Source organism: Apus apus, chromosome 9 (genome assembly GCF_020740795.1).
Source record: "Apus apus isolate bApuApu2 chromosome 9, bApuApu2.pri.cur, whole genome shotgun sequence".
Lineage (NCBI taxonomy): Eukaryota > Metazoa > Chordata > Aves > Apodiformes > Apodidae > Apus > Apus apus.
The window spans coordinates 7,162,415-7,180,802 of record NC_067290.1 but is presented as its reverse complement, the minus strand read 5'-3'; the positions used below and the strand labels follow the sequence as shown (position 1 = coordinate 7,180,802).

Below are 18,388 nucleotides of genomic sequence, written 5' to 3'. Positions count from 1 at the left end.
CCCTTAATAACATGCTGTAACTTTTGGTCAGCCCTGAAGTGATCAGGCAGTTGGACAGAAATTATAATTGTGGATTCCTTCCAACTGAAATAGTCTGTTTTATAAAAACAGAAGGCAGAAAATGCTGTCTTGTCAGGTTTGTTCTTAGACCATGACTCTCTTGCTGACAGTGCCTCTTGTTTAAACCTATTCTGTTACCTTTCTAATTGCATTTATGTGATAAAATTGTTTCTAAGCAGGAGTGGACTTTGAATTCTTACTGCTAGCCAAAAAAAAAACCAACAGTCTTGGTGTATGTTACAGCAGTAACAGGAACTAAGAACACACTGCACAAGTGCAGGCTGAGTGACACGTTTACCTCTTTCTGTGACATGATTTTGAATCCTAGTAGATAAAGCAAATGTTTCTTGTGTGAAGCTGAAAATACGTGAGTGCAGTAATGCATTTTAGTTTGTTTGGTCTTGGGCCTTGCAGATAATCCTTTGAACAAGGACTTAAATTAATAACAGGGACTGTATTAGTAATTTTTAAAATCAGGTATTTTGGAGAATATTTGACTCAGAGGTGTAGCTGAAGCTGACTTTCTCAAACTGAACACTTAACTGGGACCTGTGCTTGGGCCTGTTTGCCCAAAGCAGTACTCAGGCTGTAGCAATATGAAAAGAGCATCTAATAGAACTGGAGAAGCATCCCATAGGTGACTTAACCTTTTTCAGTTAACTGCCTGATCAGATTGCTCATTGATGCAGCTTTTTAAACTGTCATGCTGACACAGGTCATATGTTTCTTGTTATCTTGCAGGAAATTATTACAGAAAGTTCACATCATCTGGATTACAGTATGTTGCATAGAGCTCCCAGCAGGAACCTGTAAAATTCCCTAATCTTCCTGGAAATAGAGTTAGTTTTTAACAGGAGGTGACTTACAGAACTGGTCTGCAAGTAGTACATTTTGCTACCCAGCTTTTTTTCTTAGCAATTCTTAATTGGCTGCAAATGAATCCTTAACATTTTTTAAGACAACTTAGAGGTGATGCTGGGAAGTGAGATCCCATATATCCACCCAGTGCAGACCTGGGTGGCAGTTGTTTTTGGCTGCTGTGGTGTCTCTGTGCAAATATTGCATTATCTTGACTGACTCTAGAAAGTGAGCTGGAAAAGGGTGAGAAAACATGAGTAGGAAGACATAGTGCTGCAACTAAATAAATTGTGTTGGCTTCAGACTTCACGTGGCCCTTGTGGGTGTCAGTAATAAAGCTCTACATCTCTCAGCTGGATTTGAAAAGACAGGTTGAGTCATTTATTCCCTCCCTTAACTTACAGTGCTAAGGAACCCTGGAGAAGCAGCTGATCATGGGAACCTGGGATATCACTTCTAGGACAAGGCAAACACAACAGTGTGGCTGTGTAAATGTGGGGCACAACCTAGAAGTGTCTGCACAAGGGAGAGCAGACCTCGCTTGGTGCCCTGAAAGTGAACATACCAGCTGGGTTTGGTTTGAGGCCTGGAATGTGAAGTTGTTGAAACCTGAACTTTGTTTTGGGGGCTGCCTCTTACTCCCAGTTTAAGTCTGCTCCTGGACTTCTGCTAGATTATGTGACAGACCTTGGACAAATGAGCATTGATGTGAGAGGGTGTGGTTGGGGTTTTTTTTTCCCCCTAAAATAAAAGGAACTGTGTTTGGATCCAAGTCTGAACATATTTTGTCCATGTTATTCAGTATTGTGTAAGTGCATGAGCTAGAAATTACAACTGAGTAATTTGGACAACAAATAGAACTAAATGCATAAGGAAATAATGAGAAAAGGGTTTGTTTTAATTATTACTGCCAAAGAAATGCTTTAAGAAAGAAATGCTGCAGTGTTGCCCCTTAGCACATGACAAAGATTCAGGCTGAACTTGCATCTTTCTGTGTTGACACCTGATTGTTTGGTGTTACTGTTAATGGTTGGTTTCAAAATAATATTTCTGTGCTTTATGTGGAAAGAGCCAAGTGCTGGTTTCAGCTTACCCATATTTCTTACTGCCTGTCACTGGCAAGGGATCCAGCGGCCATTTGGAGGACTAGGGTTGAAAGCAGTAAAACAATCTTCAGAGCATAACAAGAACGAGGCAAGTTCCTGCATTTTGTAGCAAGATAAACTTGAAATCAGAATTGTAATGTGCGTGACCTTAAAGCCCTGCTATTGCGAAGCCTGAGCTGAAATGATATTTCAGCAATGCAAATAGCTCTGAAGACTCTTGGCTTCCAAGGATGCAATCTGTTGGCTTGAGCCCACAGAGCTTTAGGGATGGAGATGCAGCTCACATGCTGTTCTGCCTGTGCTGGGAAGTGTGGTCATGTGCAATGTGAGCAAACACATTATCTACCCTATCGCTGGTATCACCAGGCTCTTCTAGAGTAACATGGTTGCGTTTTCATGAGATATTTGCTAATGGATTAATATATGGAATCATCAAACTGAGCATAAAAGTCCTGGAGCACAGACCTCCAGTGATGTACCATCTCTGTTGGTGGCCCCCCTGTTGAGTCACTGACACTTGCCCTTGCTAACTGCCCAATTGGTGTCTTGCAGGTTCAGGTCCAGGTCCAGCAGTCACCGCAGCAAGTCTCTGCCCAACAGCTCTCTCCACAGCTGACTGTCCATCAGTCTTCAGAGCAACCGATACAGGTCCAAGTGCAGATCCAAGGCCAGGCGCAGCAGCAGGCATCCCAGACAATACAGAGTCAGTCTCTTCAGAGCCCCAGCCCATCTCAGCTGCAGGCAGCTCAAATCCAAGTGCAGCATGTGCAGACTGCCCAGCAGATCCAGGCTGCGGAGATACAAGAGGAACACATACAACACCAGCAGATCCAGGCCCAGCTTGTGGCAGGACAGGCCATTACTGGCGGCCAGCAGATACAGATCCAAACAGTTGGAGCACTGTCGCCTCCACCTTCTCAGCAAGGCTCTCCACGAGAGGGAGAGCGGCGGATCAGCACGGCTAGTGTCCTTCAGCCAGTGAAGAAACGTAAAGTGGATATGCCAATTACTGTATCATATGCTATTTCAGGGCAGCCAGTTGCCACCGTGCTGGCCATACCTCAGGGCCAGCAGCAAAGTTATGTCTCTCTAAGGCCAGACTTGTTAACAGTGGACAGTGCCCATCTGTACAGTGCCACTGGGACCATTACTAGCCCCACTGGAGAGACTTGGACCATCCCTGTTTACTCCGCTCAGCCACGTGGTGACCTTCAGCAGCAAAACATCACCCACATTGCCATCCCTCAGGAGGCCTACAATGCCGTCCATGTCAGTGGCTCACCAACAACCCTGGCTACCGTGAAGCTGGAAGACGACAAGGATAAGATGGTGGGAAGTACTTCAGTAGTGAAGAACTCTCACGAGGAAGTGGTGCAGACTCTTGCTAATTCTCTCTTTCCAGCGCAGTTTATGAATGGCAACATCCACATTCCAGTGGCAGTGCAGGCTGTGGCAGGGACGTACCAGAATACGGCACAGACGGTGCACATATGGGACCCGCAGCAGCAACAGCAGCAGCCCACCCCCCAGGAGCAGGGGCAGCAGCAGCAACAACTACAAGTCACTTGCTCAGTAAGTTAGAACTGTTTCTCAGTCTGTGATTTCACAACTTGTGAAGGGTTACGAAGAGGGAGGGTATCAGCAGACAGCTGGTATCTAGGAAGCAGAAGTGTGTCTGTCCCAGTAGCCTGGCCATGATGTAGAGTGTTTGACTCCTGGTAGGTGTAGGACTGCACTGTGTTAATGTTTGTACATAATTACAGCATGCAGAGCTTCCCAAAAGAAGGTGCAGTCCTGATCTGTGTCATGTAAATTAACAGATATTCATAATGTAAATCAGTAGATACATACTCGTTGCTGGCTTCTTCATAGTGGCTGTTCCGAGGTCTGCAGTCTTCCCCTGAGCTGTTCTGGGGGTTGCAGTGGACAGGCAGGGGTGGTTACAGCCAAGTAAGGTGAGCAAATATACTAGTCACACAGTCATCAGTTACTTGGTGTTAAGCAGCACGTGGAGCCCACAGCAGATCCAGCACCCAGGTAAAGTGTGTAAGTCTGCCTAGTTGTGAGAAAACTTGATGGAGGATGGGTGTACCTGTCTGTGACACCATGTCCTGCTGCTGGTACGTGCCTGGTGTGGAAGGGCACAGTGATGAGCAGTGACAAGCATCTCTTCATGATGCTTGGCAAACCTAGCAGCCAAATCCATGTGTTGCTATCTTTAAGCCATAGATTATTTTGAATTAGCTTTTTAAACTTGAATAATTAAGGCTATTAATGGCCTCTCTTATATGTGCAAATGGATGTAATTCATCTTTTATTGCCAGAAAGCAAAAAGTGATTGAATTGTCAGAGCCTGTTTTTGCTGAATGGAATGAGGGCAAAAATATCCAAGTCTGCTAGCATAAATGTTGTTATAAATTCTTTCCAGTTTATAAATAACGCTGTTGGCTTTATAAAGGCATGTATGCCCTCTGCTGCTTCAGTAAGCACTGAGACGAGAAGGATTACTTTCTGTAAATCATGTCTGGTTATTCTGAGTTGATGGTGGGATATAGCCCACAAAGGTCTTCACTGGAAAGGCTTTCCCTACATCTCTAGATAACCTTCAGGTGCTGGGTACCCTCCTTATAAAGCTGTGCTTTACAGCTTATGGGTCTTGTCTTGAATGGATGGGGTTTTGATTGGTTGGGCTTTTTGGTTTGTCATGTTCAAAGAGCCCTCTGTATCTCACCCTTTCCCTGTGTAGGTACTTCAGAGATTGCCTTTCTGCTAAACAGGATTTTTAGACTTACTCTAGTCTTTTAGAGCATGAGCCACATCCTTGGTATCTTTTTGAAGTTATTAACTCCATGATTTATTTAATGGTTACTAGTAAAGCTTCTACTAACACACTGTATTCCTGTGCACAGTGGTCTGCAATTCTTGGGTATCACTTTTCTGATCCCAGTTCTCTGGAGTACTGGGTGTTGCATAAGCCCCTAAATACAGAAACAAGTCCAGGAGTGATGCAGTCTTCCTCTAAGGGATAATAAGGCTACCTAACTTTTGGAGGTTGTCCCTCCCACAACTCTGAGACTGAGAAGTTTCCCTGTCTGCCCCACGCTGTCCTCTGGCATCATGCTGCTGTGGGATCTGGGCAAGTTGCAGCTATTTTGCTGTATTTGTGAAAAATCTAAGATAGAAAGCAAATGCCAGCCCAGCCTGCATGCCTGCCTTCACACTGGACAAGGTGTCTTTGAGGTCAGGGCAGAAGATTGTCCTTGGGTTGGGCTGATGGGTTTGGTTGGCTCTGGAAAACTTCCTGCTCTTCTGGGGAGGAATGGGGCAGCACTTCAGAGGAGAGCAGAGGCTCAGTCCTAGCTCCTACAAAGGCAAGGTGTCATTTCATCCTTGGACTCCTGTCCTATTTAGGGCAGAGGCTTGATTCACAGCTTAAATTTTGTCACCATCTGCTTTGATAAAAGCTGGGCCCTTTCAGTCTTTGTCTCCTTCTGCAGCTGTGGTAGGTGCTGCTGGGGATGCAGGGGCTGATAAGCAAAGAACTATTTAGGAGCTGATGAAAAAAAAAAAGAAAAAAACAACCAGAGGCAGTCAGAAAGCTCCAGTCTGAGACTCTTGCAGGCTTCAGCAGTTTTTTTAGTATCCTAAGTAAGGTACAGGTGTCACTGAGGTCTCTGTGCCATTTTCATTGTGGTCTCTACTACTGTGAGAGCAACTTTCACTGATGATTGACATGTGTGAAAGGAAGAGTTAGTTTGTTATAACAAAGCTGTGCTTTTAGGAGTAACTCTTAAGAAGAAGAAAGCAAAAACTGTTTTGCTGTAAGAATTGCTGTCTCTGTCACGTTCAGGGAGCCAATGAAAATTTGACTATGGGCTGTAAAGCTTCAAGTTAATCTCCTTAATTGAGGTAGCCGTGAGACTCTGGCATGGGATTGAGAAGATGTAGTGAAGAACACAGTGTGAGTGCAGCTGGAAGCCTCACTGCTCTTTCTGGAGAGGTGCCATCCATTGGCTGTAAAATAAGTTTCAGTTTGAGGTAGTAAGTCTTGGTGACTTAAGGTCCTGCTACGAAGTAAACGTCCAAAGGGTGTGGAGACCTCTTAGGTCTCTAGTGGGTCAGAGGGTAGCTCTTCACAGAACAGTAGCTAGTCTGCATTAGCAGTATTTGGTAGTTGGAGAGCATTTCATTGCAACTGAATTAATATTTTGATGCTGGTGCTCTAGTCTGTTATTACTTTATACCTCTTACAAATGAATTAATCTTAGCAGCTGTTGACAATAAGAACAGAGTATATTTATTCTGTCTGCCTGGGATCTCCTGAATGATGAGGAGAGCCTGCCCTTGATGGGCAAGGGTGGGGAGGGACAGCAGCAGTGTACCCAGAGTGTACCCAGGCCTTGCTCAGAGCAGTCCAGGTTTGGAGCCACTGGAGTTAGTAAAGCTGATGGCACCTCGCTGTTCTTCCCTGCAAGGGGCTGGCAGTCTCTCTAGCTTCCCTGTCCCAAGGCTCTGTCTGCAAGGGGCTTGGGACACTCATTTTGTAGTGAGATGGTTTCGTGGTGGTTCAGGGTGACAAGTTACCTGAAGCCAAGAGAAGTGCATCGAAGCAAATAGGGCTTCAGAATCAACAGTCACCAGTTTCAGTCAAGAGCAGACCAGAAGTCTGTTGTTGAGAGGACTTTAGCCCCATGAAGAACTTTGCCTTTGAAGGTACTGGCTGGCTTCTCAATGGCATTGCAGCAAGAACAGCTTGTGGCTGCTGGGTGTCCTGTGGTGTTCTGCAGGACTTATAAATGCCTCCAATTACAAGTTGCATGGACTTGCTAGAGGGGTTAAAGCTATGCCCATTCACACTACAAGTGTTCTTGGAGAGTCCAGTACTCCTTTGCAAGCAACGATTCAGGTTAAACAGCAAAAGATTTCCTTGGATTAAGTTCTTATTAAGGGAGGAGTGTTGCAAAAGGCTGATATCCTGGGGCTAGAGGTAGTTCTGCATTGCTTGGATTTGTTGTCATTATTGTTGTGTTATTGTTACATATCAAAGTGCATACATAAACTGCAATGTTTTCCCTCCATAGGCTCAAACTGTTCAGGTTGCTGAAGTGGAACCACAGCCACAGCCACAGACTTCACCTGAACTTCTACTTCCAAACTCTCTGAAGCCAGAAGAAGGCCTTGAAGTGTGGAAAAGCTGGGCACAGACCAAGAATGCAGAGCTAGAAAAAGAAGCCCAAAATAGGCTAGCACCTATTGGAAGTATGTGTCATGACAACGCAGCCTTTCTTTCCTTTCAAGTGGGATTAGGAATGACTAAAATGTTAGCTGTCTACTGCTATGGAAAACACCTTTGTTTAACCAGTGATGGTTTTTAAATTTAAGCTTTGATTTACTCTGCAGTACTAGTTATTATTTCATGCCCCTGCTGCCACAGACATGTTCCAGGGGAGGTATTAGCTCAGTGCTGAGCTGACTTGAGCACCTAGGCTGGTAGCAGCAGCAAAGGGCACCATACACCTGTGGTGCCTGGACAAACAAACTGGCTGTAAATGCCAGCCAAACTGGTAAGAGCTTTCATGGGATTGCTGTTTTCCTGTTGCTGCAGGGCAGCATTTCATTGTGGACATGGCAGGAGGTGACAATAGTCATGCAGTTAGCAGAGCTGAGAGTCTTCCTGTCAGATTCTTGCCTATTTATCTTTTAGTAGATCTTACAACCTAAGGTCTTTATTTATGTCAGCTTTCTTTATTATACTGGGACAATGAGGTAGTGCTGGGCCTACCAGATAGAGTGGCAAAGCTGGAGATGTGGGAAATTATTCCTGAAAGATTGGGAAATAATATGGCATTATGGCTTAAATAATATGGCTTTGTTTTATTTTTTCCAGGGCGTCAGCTGCTGAGGTTCCAGGAAGATCTCATCTCTTCAGCTGTGGCTGAGCTGAATTATGGTCTATGCTTAATGACACGAGAAGCTCGAAATGGTGATGGTGAACCCTATGATCCAGACGTGCTCTACTATATTTTCCTGTGCATTCAGAAGGTAGGGGGAGGACAGCTCTCTGTGCAGCAGAGCCATGCATGTTGTCAGCATCTATAGGAAGGATTCTCTTAAGAAAATAGAAACTGTGGCTTCTATTAAGCTTCCCAACAATTTTGTAAGAGAAAGGTCTCCTGACTGAAAAAAACCCCAACAACCCAGATTAAATGCAATTAGTGCACAGCAATGCTTTCACCTACTGAGTTAAGTTTGTAAAGAATTGTTAATAACTGAGTTCAAAATCATGGTGAAAATAATAAATCCTTTCAGATTTTCTGGCAGGGGGAGGAGGGTTGGATGATGATTTACGAAGCTGCCAATGTCAAAACTTCATCTAGTTGAAGCTCTAACAGGCAAGAATTTAGCTTTGTGTGGTGTGAGAAGTCTGAGCTGGTAGTACTGGCATGCTTTCTGGAAGAGCTGCAGGAGCAGAGCTAAACTCTGCTAGGACAATTGAGCTTCTCTCTCCCTTAAACTGAAAAAGCAGTGTCCAAAGGACAGTCATGTGGAATAATTTGCAGTGAATGCACCTGAAATAAAAGGTGAAATCCAACTAGCTTTACTTTCTAAGATGATTTTGTCTTTCTCTCTTGGCACACCTATGATAGTAACTGAGTTTACCTACCCTGTGCTGACCTTGGTGCAGGGGTCTGCATTCTTAAGTAGAATGTGTTGGTCTTCAGTGCTGTGCTGTGCTGTAAAATGATTGATGAACTGGGTACACAGGGTCTTAGGATAAGGTCTGGTCTGAGGAATATACTTCCTAGCACTGTCCTGGACTGTGGTGTGAATCTCTTACAGTATCTCTTTGAAAATGGCCGAGTAGATGACATCTTCTCAGACCTCTACTACATTCGGTTCACTGAATGGCTGCATGAAGTCCTCAAGGACGTACAGCCCCGTGTTTCCCCTCTTGGTAAGAACTTTCATAGAAGAACTTAAAAGCTTTCCAGAGTTTGGAATGTTTAAACTGAACTACAGCACGAGTGTTGTCCAAATAGAAACCCTTTCAAAGTCCTTACTGTCCCTAGGGCAGCTCATAGTGGTCAGGGAGAAAAATGTTGCATCTGCAGTGAATGCTGGAGTTATTGCACATGTCAGACTCTACCCCTGATTGTTGTTCAGAATAATGTCTGCTGCTTGGCACCTGTCAGAAAGCAGCTTGTTGGGTCTTCGTGCTGTCATGAGATTGGCTCGCTTGGGAGCCAGCTGATCCTTGATCTGAATGAACCTTTCTCATCTGAAGTATGAGGAATGATGTAAGAACACATCTTGCTTCTAATATGTATTGTTACCCTGGGAGATAATAGAACAGTGTCATGTTACCTTGTGGCCAGATGGACACGGTCTGCAGGACCAACTAAGTGTCGAAGGAAAAAACAGTGTGTGATTAGAGTGCTGCAACCAAATGCAACTCAGCCCTGCCTTTAGAAGATGAAGACAAAAGAGCTGGGGTGGGAGTGGAGGGGTGCAGTTCCAGAAAAGACAGATTTTGGCTGAGCTGTGTATGAGAACTAGATTAAAAATTGCATTTTCTGAGCACAGAAACCTGGTTTCTCATTAATTAATTCCCTTTGATCTGATTAGGTGTCAGTGAAGAAGCTATTGCTCGTGTTGACAAAGGTAGCTGATGTTACAGGCTAGATGGCTAAGTAGCCTCATGAGTTTTGAAATATTTTTATTTTTTTTTACTCTGGCTGTTTGATCTGTGCTTTGTCATTCCACAAGCCCCAGAGTTCATTCTACTGTCTGTTTTTCTGTTTATCTGTGTATTTGGAGTATAGTATTTCTCTCCACACAAAGGAAAAAAAAAACCCTGAGAATCAAAGGATTACTCATGTGTCCAAATACATCAGTTGGCACTGTGTGCTGACTAAAGCTGTGTGCAGGGCCATGAGCTGATTTGTTACACTGGCCTGCCTTCTCTTGCCTGGTATTGGATTAGGAGCATCTGCATTGGAGTTGAGCCATTAATTAAAAGCTGTTTAAGTACATATTTATTTCTCCCTGGGTTGGGCTGTATGGGCGTGTTGCAGAAGCACATTCTCTGCAATGAGAGGTTGATGTATGTATACAAGTGTTTCCTAACTGTATCTGCTATTTAAAAAGTGAATTTCGTAGTAGTGAAGCTTGAGATCAGTGAGGATCTCCTCCCCTTAAGTTCTGTATGTTGTCCAGTACTAACAGGCTATAAAATGCTGCCTGTGTTTCTGTTGTGACTGTCTCCTGGCATGATGCTGACTTCTGATTCTTGCAGGTTATGTCCTCTCCAGTCATGTAACAGAAGAGATGCTGTGGGAGTGTAAGCAGCTTGGAGCTCACTCCCCTTCCACCTTGCTCACTACACTGATGTTTTTTAATACAAAGTAAGTACTTGGGTCTTGGGGAATAAAAACTTCAAAAGCACTGACAGGGTTGGTAGGAAACTGCTGCTCTAGGGTAAAATCACGGGGTTTGAATTCTGTGATTCTGTGAGTGGTTGCACACAGCCCTCTTGCAGCCCCACTGGGCTAAGATGCAGGACAAAAGGAGATGAGTGAGCAGAGGGGGAGCTGAACTTGTGACTCTTGCTTCACTGCTTGAACAGTCTCTGACCCCATGTTGGTCTGAGCTTCAGCTGCCTCACAATGAGTAAAGGTAACTGCCTGACTGCTGTGACTATATCCTTTACTTGCCTCTCAGTGTCCTTTGTTCTCTTCTTGCTGCTCAGATACTTCCAGTTGAAAACAGTAGACCAGCACATGAAGCTGGCCTTCTCCAAGGTGTTGAGGCAGACCAAGAAGAACCCTTCTAATCCCAAGGATAAAAGCACGAGTATCCGCTATCTGAAGGCTCCTGGTGCACACCAGACAGGACAGAAAGGTAGTGTCTGGGAGTTTTCTCTGGGAATATTTACTTACTGGGCTTGAAGGAAGTGGCTGAACCTGGAGAGATGTCTGCAGGTAGGGCCATGAGAACCTAAACTTTTAGCCTAGCAGCTTGAGTTTTCTGTGTGTTCTGTCCGAGAGAGCTTAGTGCCTTCTAGTAAAAAGCCTGGGGACATACCTTACCTGAGGCATGTAGGACTCAGCAAAAGCCAGAGATAGCTCTTTTTTTTTTTTTAAGGGCAAGGGGGCTATTTGGTGTAAGTGCTTATGAACAGAGGGAGAAACATGTTTGGGAGGGCTTCTCTTACCTTGGCACATGTGAACCCATATAGAATCCATGTGTAAGTACAATCTGTCCTCTTAAAAGCACAGACCCAGGATTTAGCTGAGGCATTGCAGTCTCAATCATGAGATTTTTCTCATTTTGGACACAGGTAAAGGAGAAATGGAAAGAAGGGTGTGGGTGGGTTTTGTTGTTGAGTAGCCTTGGGATAAAGTGAGCACTCCATGTCATGCTCTGAGCTTCACAACCAGGTGCCTGTGCCTCTTGTCTCCCGCCACCTCTGGCACGGTGACACGGTGCTTGAGAGTGCCCAGGCTGCATGGCACTGCTCAGTTTGCTGTGCTTGTACAGTGCCTGACAGACTTCTGGGGTGCTGGTTTGTAGTTACAGATGACATGTATGCAGAGCAGACTGAGAATCCAGAGAACCCCCTGAGGTGTCCCATAAAGCTGTATGACTTCTACCTCTTCAAATGGTGAGAGCTCTTGTTCGTGTGTGTGGTTGCTTGTCTTCTGTGACTGCCAAGCTGCATCTTGTAGCTGTCCTAGTTTTTGGGGCTGTGTTTTATTGCTGGCACAGTTTCTACTTTTGCATAAATTTACTTAAACGGGGAGGGCTGTTGATGTGAGAGGGTGGGCCTTACTTTGATGGGACAGAAGCTGAACTTCTGTGGCATTTAAAGAGACAAATCCTGATTTGTGAACTGGCTGTTCTTGATCTCATGCCCACTCTGGGTGGTGGCATCAGCGTGTTGTTCTGCCTGTGACTTGCAAGCAAGTCATCTGGAGGCATCCTCTACTTGAGATGAGGTTAGGGTCCTATTCAAATGGGCTTCTAAACAAAAATGAGGACTTGCTGTGGACGTTGGAGGGATCCTCAAAGGACTCGCCTCTAAAGATGATTCTGACAATTACTTTAGATGTCCCTCTGCATGGTAAAGGCTGCAGCTAGCCTGGATGTGAAAATACCCCATCCTTGCTTCACTCTGAAAGACCCCTAAAGCCACGTGTGTGTTAGACTTACCAGTGTAAAATAAAAGTTGCTTTCCTGTAGTTGTCACCATGGCTTTTTAACGTCGGCATTGCCTAATATCTTTGGGGCCACTGTTGCCCTTACGTGTAACTCCACCCCTTTGTGTCTCATCAGCCAGATGTTTGCTGTCAGGATTTGGGAAGCTTGGGGTGAGGACAGTGGTGGTCTCTCCCTCCCAGGACATTCTGTTAGCCTGGTTATTTCTGATCTTCCTTATGCAGCCCCCAGAGTGTGAAAGGCCGGAATGACACGTTTTACTTGACACCGGAGCCGGTGGTGGCCCCCAACAGCCCTATCTGGTATTCCATCCAGCCGATCAGCAGAGAGCAGATGGAGCAGATGCTCACCCGGATCCTGGTGATACGAGAGATTCAGGAAGCTCTTGCCGTGGCTAATGCCAGCACCATGCACTAAGGCATCCTTCTTGGCTCAGAAAGGGTGGGGAGGGGTGATGGGGGAGGGACAAGCAAAGATAAATTGTACAGACTTTTACACTAAAGGAGATGCCTAAGTTTTTGGTTTGGTTTTTTTTTTTTATTGGTGTAGTTATGAAGCCCTTTTAGGCTTCTTCTCTTTAAAAGAATCTAAAGGAAAACCTACCCATTGTGTATCCTACCCAACACGCCAAACTGTTGGAACCATTGGAGGCTGCATATCCCCTGCAAGCTGGGAGCTGTGGAAAGCTGCTGGTTGACTCTGGTTTGTTTTTTTTATGATGTAGAAAACATGAACTACAGGATTGGCCTGGATGGCTGGGGCCTCTGTCTCCTTGGAGCACGTGCAGCCTAGAGGGCACAGAATGATGGATGGACCTGCTCAGCCAGTGGAGGAGAGGCAGGCATCTTCTTTTCTTGTGCTTGGACATTAATTTGCTGTTATCTTGGAAGGAACCGGAGAGAGTGAACTGCAGTTGTGATTTATAAAAAAACAAAACAAAACCACAAACCAACAATTTCTATTCAGACCTTTAAGTGACATTTTTAGATGTTAAAAGTACAAACTTTACCACACTTCTTTTTTTTTTTTTTTTTTTTGGCCTAACGTTGAGGCCTTAAACCTTGAGGCTCCTGTGCCTGATGGAATTCTTGTAACATACACTTGTGTATCATATAAAGATACCACCCTGTTTCTCTTATGTATTCTTACTCTAGTTGTTTATTAAGAATGACGAGCACGTCTTTTCAACATGCCATTGAACAATGTGTCTTTATTTGGGGAAGAGTGAGCTGTGAGGGTGGGGAGGGTCATGATACAAAGATCAGTATGCAAACCAGTTGTTTTCATCCCTGTTTGTGCGTTCCAGCTTGACTCCGCTGGACTTCTTTCACCCCTACACATTAGGAAGGTAGAAGGGGATTAACTTCTGTTGAAGGATCGGAATGTCTGCTTGCTGATGGAAGCTCAGTGTCAGGCTAGGAACATGGGATCTGTGAGACCAGATCAGACTGTCTTAATGTTCTGTAGCCAGCCTGTGAGGCTTCACCCCTAGGCAAGTCCTCCTCTCCCCACTTTCACCAACGCATCACACCAACGGCATGATGGAGGGGTGCTGGAGAGAAAAGGCCTTCCAGGAGCAGCACATGGCTTACTCCTGCCATTTAACAGCCTTTTCACAGTTTTTAACACAGCTCTGTAGCTTCTGCCATCGTTCATGATCATAAGCCCCAGCCCTGTAGCCTTGCCTTGCTGCATCTTGAATGGTTGCTGTATTTTGTATGGTTAGCAGTAGTCAGCTCTTTTGAAGTCAGTGGGTAGCCAACCGTGCTTGAAATGGGAGATCAACAGCCAGGCTTGTTTGTGTCACCAGCTTCTTGGATGAAGAGAGATGACTCTGTTCCTTGAGCTTGTCTTCCCTGCTTCACCATCTCAAGTCCCTTCCCTATTCCAAAATACATAGAGATACATTGAAATATATATTACAGTAAAAGAACTTAAACTTGTGTACAGGCAAGCAAATCTGCTGAAGCTTCTGTTGACCAGCACCTGTCTGTATTGAGAAGGAAGGTGTGCCCTCTCTGTTGGTTGTGCACAGTGCAAATGGTGAGAGCAGGCATCATGTTCCCTGCCTTGGTGCTCTGATCAGTGTTGAGGTGTGTGGGCTTAGAGAGACTTCAGGTCGCTGATGCTTCATGTTGGTGTTCATGAGGAAGCAGATGTGCTTGAGGTGATTGTCAGTAGGAGTTTGTTCCCTGTATAGGACTCTGTGCTTGAAAAGGTGCTTAGAGGTGAGGTTGTTCTCTAATACCTGCACTCTGAAGTAGGCTCCTAGCTCAGTGTCTGCCCTCAGTTACACTAGGGGTAAACAGGCCAGGATTGGTGCCCAGATCCCAGTGGGTGAGTTGGGAATATGGTGCCTGGGTGGTATGTAGTGCTGGCAACATGCACCCTTAGCTCAACCCTTGGGACCCAGCTGTTGCCCCTGGTGGGGAGGTTGTTGGGATCACCAGTACCACTGCAGCTGTCCACAGCCTGGGATCACTCTGCCATATCTTAGTGAGTGAAATGTCTATTTCTGGCCATAATTGAAGTATTTAAGGATATGGTATGGGGCAGCTCCCACCGCTCCAAGCAGTTGAGTGTGCTTGTTGCTTGGGATGCCTGAGAGGCCTGCACAGGGTGGATTTCCCATTCTTTGGGGCAATTTGTCCTGTCTTCTGAACTAAGTTGCAAAAATGTGAGAGAAACTGTAGACACCTGTGCTAGAGTCCCAGTGCTCTGGAGCACTGCATGGGAATCTGGCTTCCAGGCTGCCTCTGCACCTCAGCATATGCCTGCTACTTTGTTTGCCTCCATCTGAAGTGCAGTGAGTGTTGAATTCATCTGCCAGATCCCCAGTGTACACATCACCTCATTAGGTGGCTCTGGGAGCCACCTCCTACTCTAAAAATTGCCAGAAGCTGCAATAACTTGACAGAATATTAGGGCAGTTCCAGGTGAGGGGTGAACAGCTGCTTCACCTGAGCTTTCTGGGGAAACAGAATTCCATGTTACCTTAAAACTCTAGATGGTGCGCTTCCCTTACTACCCTCAACTGAAGGATGATCTAAACTCTTTGCAGAGGAAGAGTTCTCCTTAATCTTGGACTGTACCACTTCAGAGTGGGGGAACCTGGCACGCAGTGAGCTATAGAGATCTCCTGATGATTGGTTCTGTCCTGACAGACTGAAGTGTTTCCATGATTTTCTCATTGTTTGGATGTACATAGGAGAGGGATTTGCTGACACAGAAGTGGACTGCTGTACTGTTCTGTACTGTCTCATCACAGTGTCCACAGTGTTAACTCCATTCCCTATTTTTAGAGACAATCGATATACTGTGATTTAAGGATTCTGTTTCTGGACCTGGCTTCTAGTCTGGCTCTCTGGAGCTAGTTTTAAAAGGTACAGTATTTCTTGAGCATAAGTACTGTGTTCTTTGATAGTGAAGAACACGATCTGCTCCCTTTTAGGGGCTCATAGGAAGACATGTGCATGGATTAGCACAGAAGAGTGCTGTGGCTTAGGGTTGCTATCCAAGTTCTGGGAAGCGTTCCCAGTCCAACATGATGTAAAATAGCTTTTTAACACTTTCCTATAACTAGCTTGACTGCAGCTTAAAGGGCATTTCCCCTCAGCTCTGAGAGTGCCAAACTGCTGGTGGCTCTTGTGCTCCTGTGTCTGTCAATGAGAACTCTCCCTGCCCTGTGCCTTGTGTGAGGCAGGCTGGAAATGCATCTGTCTCTACATAAAAAAAAGCTGGGAAAAGTCAAGCTAGAGACCCTGCATTGTTGGTTTCAAATTGTGCCCATCTTGTCTCTGTGGTGTGAAAGGAACCATAGAAAGCAGAGCCTGACTGACTACTCTAAGGGACCTCCCATTCTGACTTGAAACTCGTGTCTTGTCCTATCTCTTGATGCCAAGATGTTGCTTTCCTAAGGAAACTTGTAGCATCTTAAGACACTTGCCCATGGCACGGTGAGATTTTTGTTTACTTTCAAGAGTTGAAGCATTTCCTCTAAGTGGTGCTGGCTGAAGCAGGGGAGGGCAGACTGGAGAGTGGCTCTACACTCCTCACTGCAGTGGTGAGTAACAGGAACAGCCTAAATACCTTAACAGGGCCCTCCTCTGTTGGCTGCTTCACCCTAGGGAGCTCCTGGATTTTAGATGGGAGACAAGGTCCAAAGTAATTCCTGAACTATTCTGCCTTGGACTGATGAGGAAAGACCTGATCTGATCCTTAAATTAGAATCCTCTTATGCGCTGTTGCTCCTTGGGCAGAAATTAAGACAGTTTTGTTCTTGACTGCACCAGGGCCACTTTCTGCCTTGGTGTGTGTAGAATGGATCAGGCCACCTTCACACCTCCTGTGCTGTGAATAGAACAGATCCAAAAGTGGTAGAAGAGAGCCCTCTGAGCATGCACGAGGTGAAGAACTTGCTGATACTCTAGTTGCTCATCCTCTTGTTGGTCTGAGTGCTGCTGGAAGCTGAGTGGCTCTGTACGGTCCAACCAGACTGCATTCTCTTCCAAGTTGAATAGTGACTTACTTACAGTTGGTGTCTGGACTCTTTAAATCACTGTTAAAGTGGAATAGAAGATGTCTTCCACCTTAGACAGGGCTTTTCTCCCCATCTTCTTGCTGGGGCTGCTCCTCTCAAATACTACAGGGAATGTACCTTATCCTGACATTTCAGCCTGTTCCCTTTCACCGGTGCCAATGCATAGAAAAGAGCCCTTCTCAGCTTGAGCATCTTCCTGCCATAAGGAGCATCTCAAATCTTCTTCCAGAATTCTCACTGCCATGCTGCCCCAAAGCCTCTGAAGCAATTGCTGTGTCCCCTAGTTGTCACTTCCCTCTGTGGCATGGCTGCAGCTCAGCTCCTGCTGCTGCAGTCGCTTTCCCCGTGTAACCTCGCGCATGGCAGCCACGTTTGCCTGCTTCTGCGTGACTGTTTGAGCCCATCAGGATGGGGAGGCAGATGGAACTCACAGCAGCAATAAACCGTGTCTAGAACTTGAGAGGGAACTGCAGGAGAGAACAAGGTGGAGGGGATGTCTTGGAAAGGCAGGGTGCCCTTGCAGCCCAGAGCCTCGCTTGGTAATGAGTGTGCAGCCTATATGCAAAATACGTCTTGTCTGTCCCTCCCGTGTTGACCCTGGTCTAAACAGCACATGTGATTGGCATCCTGCAAAGTGACCTTCAGAACTCTCCAGTAGCTTTGCCCCGTGAGTAACTCACACTACAAATCATTTTAAAGAGATGCACTCAACTATTTTTTTAATTTAATTTTACTCTTATATTCTCTGCTCTTTGTAATCTGCTTGGAAATAAAATGTTTTTTTCCCTGCAGCCTTTTGTTGTAGTCTTTTTGGGAACCATTAGACTTTGCCTGGTGTTTCCCCTGGAACACAAGCTGCCTTGCCTGTTCACTGCTGTGCCTGGGAGTGCGTGTGCCTCCCAGGTAGGCTCAGCAACCCTTGGTGAGCCCTGTTCTTGGTTAAAGTAAAGGGTAGAGAGTCCTGTGTAGCTGATCTTGGCCTGGCACGGTGCCTCCCCTGTTGCTGCTCCCGTGACAGGTACTGCCGAGTCGAGAGGGCGTGTCCTTTGTGGGTGTTTTCCCTCGCTCGTCGGAACCCTGCCCCTGGGATGAGTATCTGGGTGTCCTTGCGGGTTACTGCTGGAGGGGCTTTATTTACTGCAAAGGACGGGGCTTTTCTTGTAGCTCCCTAGCCCACCCCAAGTGCAAACAATGGGAAATCGGTGTCACATCAACTCTTAGCTGAGAATTGACCCAGGAATTATGTAAGGAAGTAAAACCAGGGTGAAATGCGATCTTTTATAGCAGACTGTCAGGGAGCAGGAATGGGAACCTTGTGAAAGGTCTGAATGTAGCACAACAAGCAGTGCTGTTAACACGTGGCTGGAGGGAGGAGATGGTGTTGGTGTTGGCATTCACTGGCAGCAGAATTGGTACCAGTCTGTTGGCATGAATTTTCAAGTGGCATCGTGGCTCCTTGTTGCTGGCGCTTGGCTACACAGGGGCTGCCTGTTCTGAGTTACCTGAGAGCCCCTGGAAGCCAGGCATCCCCTCCCTGGGGCAGGGGAACATCCCTGTGCTGGGGCAGGTGCCTGCCTTTCCTGCTGCAAATGAAACCCTCTGATGG

General features: G+C 45.8%; 1 protein-coding gene across 7 annotated transcripts in view; it reads left to right on the top strand.

Moving 5' to 3' along the window:
- The window catches only part of QRICH1 (glutamine rich 1), a 28,539-nt gene extending 10,966 nt beyond the window's left edge, over positions 1-17,573 (top strand). For 5 of the 7 annotated variants that reach the window (XM_051627368.1, XM_051627367.1, XM_051627362.1 and 2 more), the window contains 8 exons: positions 2,577-3,596; positions 7,106-7,283; positions 7,912-8,066; positions 8,865-8,979; positions 10,321-10,429; positions 10,774-10,925; positions 11,598-11,688; positions 12,467-17,573. In XM_051627368.1, the coding sequence (XP_051483328.1) occupies positions 2,577-3,596; positions 7,106-7,283; positions 7,912-8,066; positions 8,865-8,979; positions 10,321-10,429; positions 10,774-10,925; positions 11,598-11,688; positions 12,467-12,659 (2,013 nt within the window). In that variant the 3' untranslated portion in view covers positions 12,660-17,573. The remainder of the gene's footprint in view (positions 1-2,576; positions 3,597-7,105; positions 7,284-7,911; positions 8,067-8,864; positions 8,980-10,320; positions 10,430-10,773; positions 10,926-11,597; positions 11,689-12,466) is intronic. The other 2 variants (XM_051627361.1, XM_051627364.1) reach the window with 2 other exon arrangements.
- The last annotated feature ends 815 nt before the right edge of the window (positions 17,574-18,388 follow it).